This window comes from Notolepis coatsorum, assembly GCF_963971535.1.
Source record: "Notolepis coatsorum genome assembly, chromosome: 4".
NCBI classification, from domain to species: Eukaryota; Metazoa; Chordata; class Actinopteri; order Aulopiformes; family Paralepididae; genus Notolepis; species Notolepis coatsorum.
The window spans coordinates 16740405-16754270 of NC_140168.1; the positions used below are offsets into that span (position 1 = coordinate 16740405).

The 13866-nt window shown below is 46.1% G+C and overlaps 1 protein-coding gene across 1 annotated transcript in view; it reads right to left on the reverse strand.

Annotated features, from left to right (window-relative positions):
* The window catches only part of col6a1 (collagen, type VI, alpha 1), a 75397-nt gene extending 68822 nt beyond the window's left edge, over nt 1-6575 (reverse strand). Inside the window, 2 exon segments of the mRNA XM_084313676.1 lie at nt 5285-5414; nt 6313-6575. Of these exon segments, the coding sequence (XP_084169802.1) occupies nt 5285-5414; nt 6313-6397 (215 nt within the window). The 5' untranslated portion in view covers nt 6398-6575.
* Nucleotides 6576-13866: the final 7291 nt, after the last annotated feature.

Genomic DNA, 13866 nt, shown 5'->3' on the forward strand with positions numbered 1-13866 from the left:
GAGCGCCGACAACACAGGTATCATGAGAGGAGATAAACATGACACAACGATAAGGGCGCGCCGACAACACAGGTATCATGAGAGGAGATAAACATGACACAACGATAAGGGCGCGCCGACAACACAGGTATCCTGAGAGGAGATAAACATGACACAACGATAAGGGCGCGCCAACAACACAGGTATCCTGAGAGGAGATAAACATGACACAACGATAAGGGCGCGCCAACAACACAGGTATCCTGAGAGGAGATAAACATGACACAACGATAAGGGCGCGCCAACAACACAGGTATCCTGAGAGGAGATAAACATGACACAACGATAAGGGCGCGCCAACAACACAGGTATCCTGAGAGGAGATAAACATGACACAACGATAAGGGCGCGCCAACAACACAGGTATCCTGAGAGGAGATAAACATGACACAACGATAAGGGCGTGCCAACAACACAGGTATCCTGAGAGGAGATAAACATGACACAACGATAAGGGCGCGCCGACAACACAGGTATCCTGAGAGGAGATAAACATGAGACAACGATAAGGGCGCGCCGACAACACAGGTATCCTGAGAGGAGATAAACATGACACAACGATAAGGGAGCGCCGACAACACAGGTATCCTGAGAGGAGATAAATATGACACAACGATAAGGGCGCGCCGACAACACAGGTATCATGAGAGGAGATAAACATGACACAACGATAAGGGCGCGCCAACAACACAGGTATCATGAGAGGAGATAAACATGACACAACGATAAGGGCGCGCCAACAACACAGGTATCATGAGAGGAGATAAACATGACACAACGATAAGGGTGCGCCGACAACACAGGTATCCTGAGAGGAGATAAACATGACACAACGATAAGGGACTAAGGGAGCGCCAACATGAGCGGGAGCATGCAGGAGCACGCACATGCACGGATGTGAACGCACGTGCACACAAGAATGCGTTCCACTCGACTCTGCGCCAAGTACCCACCTGGCTACTTTGCATAACAATAGCTCAGGTCGTCTGGGCCCTATTCCCCGTACCTGGTTCAACTAAGTCGATCAAAAGTCCCATTAGCCAGATTCAATTAACCCGATGATTGAAACCAGGCTATCCCTGTTCCTCGAAGGCTGATTCACTCTCGTTAATTCGAACCAGACTTGAGTACTCAGGATAATTGCGCGCGGCCGCCTCACCTGAAAAGGCAGCAGATGTCGATCGCCGAAATCCTGATTTTCTAACAGCATTGATTGATTGAAAAATTTATTAACAGATTGCAGAATGGGTACAATACAGTACGGCTCAATAGCGTCGCGACAAGTTAAATGTATATCTATAGGCTAATTTCAAGTCCCTCATTACCCCAATCAATCAGATTATATTTCTTTAAATGTGCCTAACACATTTACTACTGGCAGTAGGCTTAATGGGATGAATAATCAAATGAGATCTTGCTAGCGAAAATAATTAGTTCAACTCTTTCAGAATAAGTAGATAAAAACAAGCCCAACGAGTATCTAATTGATACGAATGAATAGATACTTATGAGGATATCTGTACTGTATGCGCTTAGGTATCATGTACTATATAAATACATGGTTCCCAAAGTTTTCAAGGCGCGACCCCCGAAATAACGGTGTCAGAGAGGTTTGGAGGCTATTAACAGTTTCACTATTAATCAGGTTTTAATCTGTTTCGGACATCATCTATACATGCATTGAATTGATTAACCTTTGGTTTATACCAGTCATGTTCATCACCCTCTTGTTCATCATCAGATAACAGTGCTTGAACAGATAAATGCATTTTCTCAAATTCATTCATCAAAACATCAAAGGCTTGCAATTGCTCATTCACTTTTCTCAAGTCACGTCCACGTCATCAAGTCCGTCAAACAGCGCATCTCCTCAGACATTTTAATCCCAGTTACAATATCACAATAACGTGTGAGTGACAGTGATACAATTCAACAATCCACAGATTCAGATTCCTCGTAATTCACATCCACAATCCACGTGGAAAGACGCTTCAATTTATGCTTGAATGAAACACAATCCGGGCGCTATGGTTAAGCAAATACATCCACAGCGGAGAATATGAAACGAATCAGAGCCAAACGCCCGATTCATTCATTAAAAATATCCCAGCGGGATTCACATTTGCAATGCTCCGTTATTAAAATCACCACATAGTGTGTGTCGCGACTCGCGAGTGCCGTATAGCTATGACGTGCATTATTTAGGACAAAGTAAATCCATAGGCTGAATATGATTTATTAACACTTTGAGTGCCAACGACGAGATTTGTTGTTTGTTCATGCCGACCGTTGAGTGCCAACGATGAGAGATCTTGTTTTTTTTTATTAGCGATTTCCATTCATATTTCATCAATCTAGCCTCACGTTACCACTGCAAACTCTCTCTGAGCTCCATTGGGAAAATACCGCCCCCTATCGTCTCTCCCTGTGGTACTGCACCCCTTTGGATTAGACTGAATGAAATGCATGGGGGGGGGATAATCCTGCTTCCACATTTTACTTCTCAGGCAAGTCACCCGAGACGATCGGATTCATTGTGGAGCCTCAGAACAGCGTGGAGTTGGTGTTTCGACCACCCAGCGTTGGATCAATAAACGTGATCGATATTTGGAATGGCGATCAGGAATAGGAATAATCCTTTTGGAGACCATCTGATCTGAGGTAAGGAATCTATTTTACCAGTCTTAGGATAATCAGAGCTTTTTTCACAGAGATATCAACGTGTGCCCAATGTGTGTGTGCATGTGTGTGTGTGTGTGTGTGTGTGCTGATCAGGAAATGGATACTCGATTTTTCAGCCCGCTTCTATAGCGTGCATAAGTACACATACTATCGATAATCTAGCGTTTATTTGAAAGCTATTCATAAATAGGCCGAAAAATTACAACGTTTTTGTGTATTCCAGAATATTCCAGTAAAGGGCGTTTATCACAGAATCTTTATATTTTCCTGAAACTTTCAAAAAACTAGAGTTTTTCAAAATGGTATAAATAAACGGAAATTAACTGATTAAAAAACAATCCGTTTCGACAATGTTGACTGCAAACAAGTCATTGATAAGTGACGGCCATATTATACACATAGCCATAATTTAAGATGTAGTTTATGTGTTCGCAAATATGAGAGCTCTATCATTGAAGTGGGCGTTGGCATTCAACAGGGTTCCGGGGCACCGGACCCGTGGCACGGAAAGTGTTAACAGCATTTTAGGTCTATTATTTTACATTTCAAAAGCCCCCTCTAGAAAAACGAAGCACAAAAACATAATTCAGAATGGTATAATGGGATCTGTGAGGAAGGGAGCTGGCATTTTTTGCGAGGGAGTGGCCAGTTTATCCAGCTAACTGAACTAAACCTGCGCTGGAGCAAGTAAAAAAATGTCGATCTGTTGCCATAGTGATTTAGACAAACCTGCTTTGTGGAACCGAAAAGCTTGACTTATGTCAAGTTATCCTGAAGATTATCTGGCTAACTCTAGCCACGTACGGGGAACGGGACCCAGGTGTGTTCAAATACTACAGTTGAACCATTGACACAAAACCTGTGAATGAAATGGTGTTACATTCCATTCCTAGAGGCAATTAGGCATAATAAGGGACTAAGGGAGATACAACAATACAGGTATCGTGAGAGGAGATCCCTTTCTCCACTTGTGAGGCGACAGTGGCTCAGGAGGTAGAGCAGTCGTCTGGTAGTCGGAAGGTTCCCGGTTCGATTCCCGCTCCTCCCGGGCAGCGTGTCGATGTGTCCTTGAGCAAGACACTTAGCCCCTAATTGCTCCTGATGTGCAGGTTGGCACCTTGCATGGTTGCCTCCGCCATCGGTGTGTGAGTGAATAGGTGAATGTGAGGAACAAAATTGTAAAGCGCATTGGAAAAAAAGTGCTCCATTTTTTATTTTTATTTTTTCAACAGTACAGATAGGGGGCGCAAAACAAGTCCCCACTATACGATACATGTCGAGTCGCCAGCCACTTCTTCTCACCTGACAGAGAGCTGGTTCGGTGGGTGGGGTGGGGGGGGGGGGGGGGGGGGGGGTTGGGCAGGAGGGGTGGGGGGGGGAACACTGTACAACTGTACAAGCAAAACTGTACATTGGAATATTGACAACCATACTTGGTAATTTACTGTACATTGGAGGGGGTTGGGGGACATTTGTAGGGGCCAGTTTCGAATTGCAGTCTCCCGTAGGTGTTCTTTGAGAGTGTTTTTGAAAGTGGGTAGTGATTCACATTCCTTTACAGCTTTGGGTAGGGCGTTCCACATTGATGTGGCATAATTGCGGAACGTGTTTAGTCCCTTGTTTGAGCCAAATCTGGGTTTAACATGATTTGTGGAGCTCCCTCTGGTGTTGTGATCGTGGTATTCACTGACCTTTGGGAAGTATTTTGACATGTACATGGGTACCTTGGTCGTGTAGTGTATCTTGTAGACCAGGCCCATTGCAAGTTGCTGTACTCTGTCGTCTACTCTAAGCCATCCTAGGTTGTCAAAGTGGGCAGGGGTGAGGTGGGTTCTAGGAGTAAGGTCAAGCAGTAGTCTGACCAGTTTGTTTTGAGATGTTTGTAATTTTGTTTTTAGCGCCTTTGAGGTGCTTTGGTACCATGAGGTGCAAGCATAGTCGTAGTACCCTTGAATGAGTGCTCCTGCCAGAGTCTTCAGGGTGTTCTTGTTTACCAGAGAGGAGATCCGGTACAAGAATCGAGTTTGTTGGTTGACTTTTTTTTATTACATTGGATGCCATTTTGTCACAGGAAAGATTTGCCTCTAGGATGGAGCCCAGGTAGGTAATTTCATCTTTCCTTGTGACAATATTGTCACCCACTGTAACTGAGAAGCCGTCGGTCTTGCTGAGTTTGTTATTTGAACCGAAGAGAATGGACTCTGTTTTGCCCAGGTGTAATGATAGTTTGTTATCAGCGAGCCATATGCAGATTTTGCCGAGTTCTGAGCTGAGGGTTTTTTCAACCTGCAACTTGTTCTTGTCAGAGACCAGCAGGGCTGAGTCGTCCGCAAACAAGAACAAGTTGCAGTCACAAGCTGACGACATGTCATTTGCATAAATTAGGAACAGTAGCGGTCCTAGTATGCTTCCTTGTGGAACACCACAGCTCACTGGGAGGGGGGGGGATAGGGTGCCGTTTACCTCCACCATCTGTTCTCTCCCCTCTAGGTAGGTGTGTGTGTGTGTGTGTGCGTGTGCGTGTGCGTGCGTGCGTGTGTGTGTGTGTGTGTGTGTGTCTTACATGTCCTGGAGTTGATCTATGAACTCCTTGGTGAAGTCTTTGATCTGGTCGATGTAATAGTTTGGGGGTTTGCTTCTCAGGGCCACACTCTCAGACGTGTCCAGTACGAAGAACAGGTCAACAGGACACTCTGCACAACACAAGAACAAATTGGAATGAAATGAAATCCAACAAATTAATCAGACAATGAATCCACTCATCCACCCATCAACTGCACCGCTATAGACAAAGAAATCATTATGATAATTACAGTAATTAATGATTAATCAATCAATTAAGTATTCAATTGATTTGTGCATGCATCCTTCATGTCAGCCCATCCTTCAACTGGTTGTTATGCATCCATCCATGGTATACCACTGCACTGCAATTAGCAGTATACTACCGAGCTGGATTATCTGGGCCTACAGACCTGCATCAGAGGAGCCATTTGTATCCTCTAGGTTTTCATTGGTCTGTATAGGGCCCCATCCTTGTACAGGTGGGTGGGGTGTTGAAACAGGTGTAGTAGGCCTGCGACTATACCTCATCCACCCCTTTCTGTAACTTCTTATTAACACGCTCCACCCATGCAGTGCGCCACCAAGGCAGGCGTGCAGGTCGGTGTTGTTACTGCTTCTTGTCTACACTCGTTTAATGTTCGCATTAGTAGTAATAATGTACTATAATAAGCTGCATTACTGTACATCCAAAGTAAAAAACCTTCACATGAAAGCATGCAGTTAAGTTACTTATACCCGTTACAGTTGTGACAATCCTGCTGGACCGAGCCAGGGGCCTACCTACTAGTGGACTAGATGACACATCATTGTCTCCTTGTCTCCATCTCTGGTTCAGGGGGTAAATCAAACGAACGCCCGTAGGAGCTTCAAGATAGTGAACATCTGGATTGTTGCAACTTTATCAAGACAAATGCAATATTTACGCGATGGCTAGCCTAGTATTAGCCCTACATTATTATTTCCCCCCCAAACAAATCGGAATGTAATGTTTCCTTAGAAACAGATTTTTTATTATTATTAACTTACCCGCAAACTTGGGTCTGGCGCTCTGCGCCGCAGTTAGGAGCGTCCCGGCGCACAGCAGCGCAAGGAGAACTCCGCGAGCCTCCATGGTGGAACACTAACGAAAACGACCTAAAGTAACACAAACCCTTATGATCCCAAAACCACTCCGAGTCTCCGACCCAAACCCGACGACCTCTACACGAATTTAGCAAACTTTTTGGTAATCCAGTTGTTGCGCCGCTACTCGGTCCAGGGGCAAAACCAGGCGCGCGCAGAGAGGAGGACCAGCACGCAGGGAGGCGGAGTTCACGCGCTTTCCCTGATGATGAGCGTCGAACGAGAGCGCGCTCAGGCTATGATAGAAAGTTTATATGCAAAAGCAAAACCCCTTAGAATCGTGCCTATACTTCCCTACAAGGGATCCTCTGGGATTTACTTCCAAACAACGCTGATGGACCCTGATGTAAACAAGACGAAAGTCTTTCTCTGGTCTGCATCCCCTTAACAATTGTGTGTATTGAGCCGTACTGTATTGTACCCATTCTGCAATCTGTTAATACAGTTTTCAATCAATCAATCAATCAATCAATCAATCAATCAATCAATCAATCAATCAATCAATCAAACAATCAATCAAAAACAAACATTTTCAAGCACAAGGTATGATGTATCTATATCGGCTTAAATAGTATTTAAGACACTGTACAAACATTTCACTGGTTTATTCCCCCCCCCCCCCCCCCCACACGTTCTTCCTCTCTGTGCAGGGAGGGAAGTGTCTGCATGCTTTGATACTTGAATTTTGAATAACCTCTTTGATTTTTCACGGTGATTGTATGTCATATAATAACAGCTATAATAAGCGACACTAAACAAGTAGTTTGTATTCCACCATGCTCTATTTCTCAAGTGCATTGCCTACATGGGCCTACTACTACTGCATTGATATCATTGAACAATGAAATGCAATATTGAATAGATCACATTGGAGTAATGTTCAGTCCTCGAGATTAATGATAAGCAGATGACAAACATTTTGCAGCATTCTGTATTCACTTTGCCCAAATGCGACCCCTCTCTCTCTTCCTCGGAGGGAGTGGGAGGAGGGGTTTCCACACATCTGGTACGTATCAGTATATCCAGACCAAAGAGTTCTATTATATATCCAGACCTGAACATAAAAGAAAGTCAGGGAGAGGAAGAGGAAGGGGTGGGGGGGGGGGGGGGGGGGGGTTGAGGGATGTACCTGATCCAACATGGACTTTTCAAAGACAAAGAAGGAGACACAGTGCCATCTAGTGGTCGTTTCCACGGGGAGAGAGCTCGGTAGGAGAGACCAGCAGAGACATCGGAAACTCAAGGCGGAGAATAAGGGAGGCAGCAAGGGAGGGATGATGGCTGAAAATGTGTTGAAATAGTTGGTGGAGTGTTCATTTGGAAATGTGTTGATGGGGGAGGATGTTCCGCGGTTGCTATGCGTCTGTGTTGTCATGTGTGTGTGTGCGTGTGTGTGTGTGTGTGCGGGCGCGTGTGCTTGTGCATGATTAAGGCCATGGGGGAGGCCTCGCCAGTCGCCAGGACTCAGAGTTTCCACACCGAGATCATAATTTTAGGGAGAAAAAGTCATTTAGAGTGTGGAGAGGTAGAATGAAAGACACAGAGAGAGAAAGAGAGAGAGAGAGGGGGAGGAAGAAAGAATAAGAGAGGAGAGAGACCAGGAGAGGGGGAGACACATCTGGTAGTGATCTATGTTTTATTGGTGAACTCTCATAGTAAATCCGTTGGATTTTCTTGGCAGCTGTGGAAGTGTGCAGCGCAGACTTCGAATGGCATCATGTGACTGAAACGTCTTAATACCAGCCTTCCACTATAGTCGCCATCAGTAACACATCGCTCCTCAGGGGTTTAAACGGGGCTTACATGAGCTGCAGAGCCGGGAGCTCAGCTCAGTGTTCGAAGCTCATGGCGTAATGTTATGAAAGGGAATGTTTTTTTCAAAACATCTGGTTTTTGTGTTTGGACGCGCCAGCCCATGTGCAAACGCCGGCAGGTGGGATTGAGATCATCGGAGTGAGACACCCTTGCCTTGACCACATTCACATGGCGGCCATTTTGCTCTTATGTCATGCCCAGGTGGGCTTTCCAACAACCTGAGCATGTCATAAGAGCAAAATGGCCGCCGCGTGAATGTGGTCAATGATCAGTCGAGTCTGGGCCAAAATGGAACATGCCCTACGAATTCCAATCTGGCTTCAGAACATCCCACTCCACTGACACATGCCTTCTCTATTTAAACGACCACATCAAACAAAAGGTGGACGCGGGCAAATACTGCGGCATGGTCATGCTGGACCTACAAAAGGCCTTCGACACTGTCAATCACACCATTCTGATTGACAAGCTAAAAGCAATTGGTTTTGATAGTCTATCAGTGAGCTGGATGCAATCCTACCTGGAGGGGAGAGAACAGATGGTGGAGGTAAACGGAACCCTATCCCCCCCCTGACAGTGAGCTGTGGTGTTCCACAAGGAAGCATACTAGGTCCGCTACTGTTCCTAATTTATGCAAATGACATGTCGTCAGCTTGTGACTGCAACTTGTTCCTGTTTGCGGACGACTCAGCCCTGCTGGTCTCTGACAAGAACAAGTTACAGGTTGAAAAAACCCTCAGCTCAGAACTAGGCAAAATCTGCATATGGCTCGCTGATAACAAACTATCATTACACCTGGGCAAAACAGAGTCCATTCTCTTCGGTTCAAATAACAAACTCAGCAAGACCGACGGCTTCTCAGTTACAGTGGGTGACAATATTGTCACAAGGAAAGAAGATATTACCTACCTGGGTTCAATCCTAGAGGCAAATCTTTCCTGTGACAAAATGGCATCCAAGGTAATAAAAAAAGTCAACCAACAAACTCGTTTCTTGTACCGGATCTCCTCACTGGTAAACAAGAATACCCTGAAGACTCTGGCAGGAACACTCATTCAAGGGTACTACCACTATGCTTGCACCTCATGGTACCAAAGCACCTGTGCTGGACCCGCTGCAGTTCACGTACAGAGCCAACAGATCCACAGAGGATGCTGTGAACATGGCTCTGCACTACACGCTGGAACATCTGGACTACGCGGGCAACTATGTCAGGATCCTGTATGTGGACTTCAGCTCGGCCTTCAACACCATCCTTCCACCCATCCTGGAGCACCAGCTATCCCTGCTGCAGGTGCCGGCCTCCACTCGCAGGTGGATTACCGACTTCCTGTCCAACAGGTCTCAGCGGGTGAGGCTGGGGAAGAGCATTTCCAGCTCTAGGTCCACCAGCACCGGTTCCCCGCAGGGCTGCGTTCTATCCCCACTACTGTTCTCCCTGTACACCAACAGCTGTGCCTCTCTACACCCCTCGGTCAAACTCCTGAAATTCGCTGACGACACCACCCTGGTGGGTCTCATCTCCAGGGGGGACGAGTCGGCCTATAGGAGGGAGATCGAGAGGCTGCAGAGCTGGTGCAGCTGCAACAACCTGGAGCTCAATGCTCAAAAGACAGTGGAGATGGTAGTGGACTTCAGGAAGAAAGCAGCCCTGCACCCTCCCATCATACTGGGAGGCACTCAGGTGACCTCCGTGGATTCCTCGGCATGACCATCTCCCGGGATTTGAAGTGGGAGCTCAACATCACGTGGCCTGCTCAAGAAGGCCCAGGGGAGGATGTTCTTCCTCCGGCAGTTGAAGAAATATAAACTGCCGAGGACCATGATGGCCCAATTCTACACGGCCATCATTGAGTCCATCCTCACCCACTCCATCATCTCCTGGTTCCCCGCTGCAGCGGCAAAAGATCTTGCCAAGCTGCAGCGGGTGATTTGCTCCGCGGAGAGGGTGATCGGCTGTCCCCTGCCCTCCCTCAGGTCCCTGCACGACTCCAGGGCGCTAAAGAGGGCGAGGAAGATCATGGCCGACCCATCCCACCCCGGTCACAGCCTCTTCACCCTGCTCCCCTCTGGGAGAAGGCTGAGGATCCCAAAGGCTGTGAAAGCTCGACACAGACTGAGCTTCTTCCCCTCAGCCGCCAGGCTGATCAATGCCTCAGGTCCCCCCCCCCTCCTCTGCCCCCAAGTGACACTGGCACAATGACACTGACTGCACTGCACTAGTCCGTACTGGATCTCTGCACTCTTCACTTTATATATATATATGTACGTTATTAATTAATCCCCCACTACACTGTTTCGTTTCTTGTCTGTGTTGGTGTTGTTTACTGTGAAAAAAGATAGAAAATACATACACTGTATTGCTGCAAAAATTACCAATGTGTTTTACACAAATGGCTAAATAAAGGAATCTGAATCTGAATCTGACCTCAAAGGCGCTAAAAACTAAATTACAAACATCTCAAAACAAACTGGTCAGACTACTGCTTGACCTCACTCCTGCCCACTTTGACAACCTAGGATGGCTTAGAGTAGACGACAGAGTACAGCAACTTGCAATGGGCCTGGTCTACAAGATACACTACACGACCAAGGTACCCATGTACATGTCAAAATACTTCCCAAAGGTCAGTGAATACCACGATCACAACACCAGAGGGAGCTCCACAAATCATGTTAAACCCAGATTTGGCTCAAACAAGAGACTAAACACGTTTCGCAATTATGCCACATCAATGTGGAACGCCCTACCCAAAGCTGTAAAGGAATGTGAATCACTACCCACTTTCAAAAACACTCTCAAAAAACACCTACAGGAGACTGCAATTCGAAACTGGCCCCTGTAAATGTCCTAACACAACTCCCTCCAATGTACAGTAAATTACCAAGTATGGTCTTGTCAATATTCCAATATACAATTTTGCTTGTACAGTTGTACAGTGTCCCCCACCCACCCCTCCTACCCAACCTCCCCACCCACCCAACCACCTCCAATGTACAGTCCCCCCCACCCCCTCCAATGTACAGTTTCTACGTCAAATATATATACTCTCTTTTCTGGACTCTTTTCGTATCACAAACAGTACTGTATTTGCAAATCTGGTATGTCATAAATGTATAGATGTAGCAGTACTGTCTATCTGTATGTCATATATGTTATGATGAATTGAAAATGGGGGACCCTGATGTAAACAAGACGAAAGTCTTTCTCTGGTCTGCATCCCCTTAACAATTGTATGTATTGAGCTGTACTGTACTGTACCCATTCTGCAATCTGTTAATAAAGTTTTCAATCAATCAATCCCTGCTAGTGCACTGCTGCCCTGTGTTTCCACATGTAATCATCACCAGCATTTCCATTGTGTGTTGGGAACGTGTCACATTGACATGAATCCATCTGATCCATATGATCACGATACCTTGATGTGATGAAAATGACATCATCACATCATGTAATCTTGTAAATCACATCTGACACAACTTCACACAAGTGATAACATGTGAAAACTTGATTGTTCAGATGTGTAATCTACGTGGCTATTCTGTAAGGGTATCCATATCTCCATAGAAGAGGTTTTTAAATGTGATATATAAATAAATCTGACCTTGACATGAATCCATCTGTGCTGAACATTTCACATGCATGCCTTTTATGGCATCACATGTGACCCTACTTTCACATGTTACCATATGATCACAATACCTTCATGAGCCACATGTGATAATAATGGGAAAGCAAAGATTTGCTTGACAATGACAAGTGACATCATGTAATCACACAAGACATCTTGTACAATCCACGTGGCTATTCTGTAAGGGCATTCATATCTTCATAGAAGCAAACACACACATACACGTAGCGCTCAAAGGTTCTGCAGAATTTCTTCAGAATTGCTTTGTTGGCAGATGTGAAGCAGCTTTGGGGATTATTATTCTGCAGTATTTCCTTGGAAGCTGTTGACTTGGAGAGCATGTGTGTGGGATCTCTGGAGCCAATGCGTCCAACATAGAGAATTTATCTAGTTTTTCAAAACATCTGGTTTTTGTGTTTGGACACGCCATGTGCAAAAGCCGGCAGGTGGGAATGAAATCATCACCCTTGACCACATTCACATGTCGGCCATTTTGCTCTTATGTCATGCTCAGGTGGGCTTTCCAACCTGAGCATGTCATAAGAGCAAAATGGCCACCGTGTGGAATATGGTCAATGATCAGTCGAGTCTGAGGATTAAAGGAAAAAGTCCATTCTACCAAAATAAATTACGCTACGCTGCGTTTCCACATGTAATCACCAGTGTTTTGTGTGTTGGGAACATGTCACATTGACATGAATCCACCTACTTTCACATGTTACCATATGATCACAATACCTTGAAGTCTTTATAGGCGGCTAAGTGGGCAAGGCGCTCGCCACTAATGCAGGAGATGCTGGGTTCGAGCCCAGCTCTTGGCATTGCTACCAGCTTGGCTGGTCGTTCATACTAATACAATTGGCAGTGTAAGGGGTGGGAAGCTGGTGGGTGGGGATCGGACGTTGTGGACAGCGACTCCTACAGGTCGGTTGCTGCTGAATCAGGAAGTGACGGGGGCAGCGTGAGCCTCCCACGACGTGCTACTCCTCGCCACTGAGAGATCGCGCTGTGCAGGTGAAAAGATGCGACGGCTGCCTCCTCATGTACCTCTTGGACACATGATGCAAGGCTTCGTCCACATTGCAGCCGGCCAGTGGGAGGCATGGCCTAACAGTGTTCGAGACAGGGGAGGGTAGAATTGGACAATACGAAATTGGGATGGGAGAAAAATAGAAAATGGGAGAAAAAAGTAGATAAAAAGAAAAAAATAATAAGTCTTTATTCATCATGGAGTGACACACACATGCGATGGGCGGCACACACAGGAAGACACACATGCAATTTTTTGGGTCGCCAATAAAAGTGAGTCTCTGCACTTGACCCATCCTGTCGTCCTTCTCCCCAAGGGCAGCGGGAGCAGATAGGGGGTGCAGCAGGGGGCCGCGCCCCGGGGACCAATCCAAGTGCTCCTGTCCATCTTCGTCAGGTAACACGACAGCATTAGCGATCTGTTGTGCATGTTTTTCCATTGGGTTTATCTTATCGGGGGGAAACCCTTGCGAGCACGGAGAGAACATGCAAACTCCACACGGAAAGGCCCGGGAGATACCCCGCCTGGGTACCTGGGAACGCGGAAACCTGGTCCCCAAGTGGGAATCGAACCGTGGACCTTCTAGCTGTGAGGCGACAGTGTTAACAATTATGCCACATCAATGTGGAACGCCCTACCCAAAGCTGTAAAGGAATGTGAATCATACCCACTTTCAAAAGAAAATTCCTAACCCAACCCCCTCCAATGTACAGTAAATGACCAAGTATGGTTTCGTCAATATTCCAATGTAGTTTTGCTTGTACAGTTGTAGTGTCCCCCACCCACCCCTCCTACCCAACCACCTCCAATGTAGTCCCCCCCCACCCCACCTACCCAACCTCCTCTAATGTAGTTTCTACGTCAAATGTATATACTCTCTTTTCTAGACTCTTTTTGTATCACAAACAGTACTGTATTTGCAAATCTGGTATGTCATAAATGTATAGATGTAGCAGTACTGTCTATCTGTATGTCGTGTAT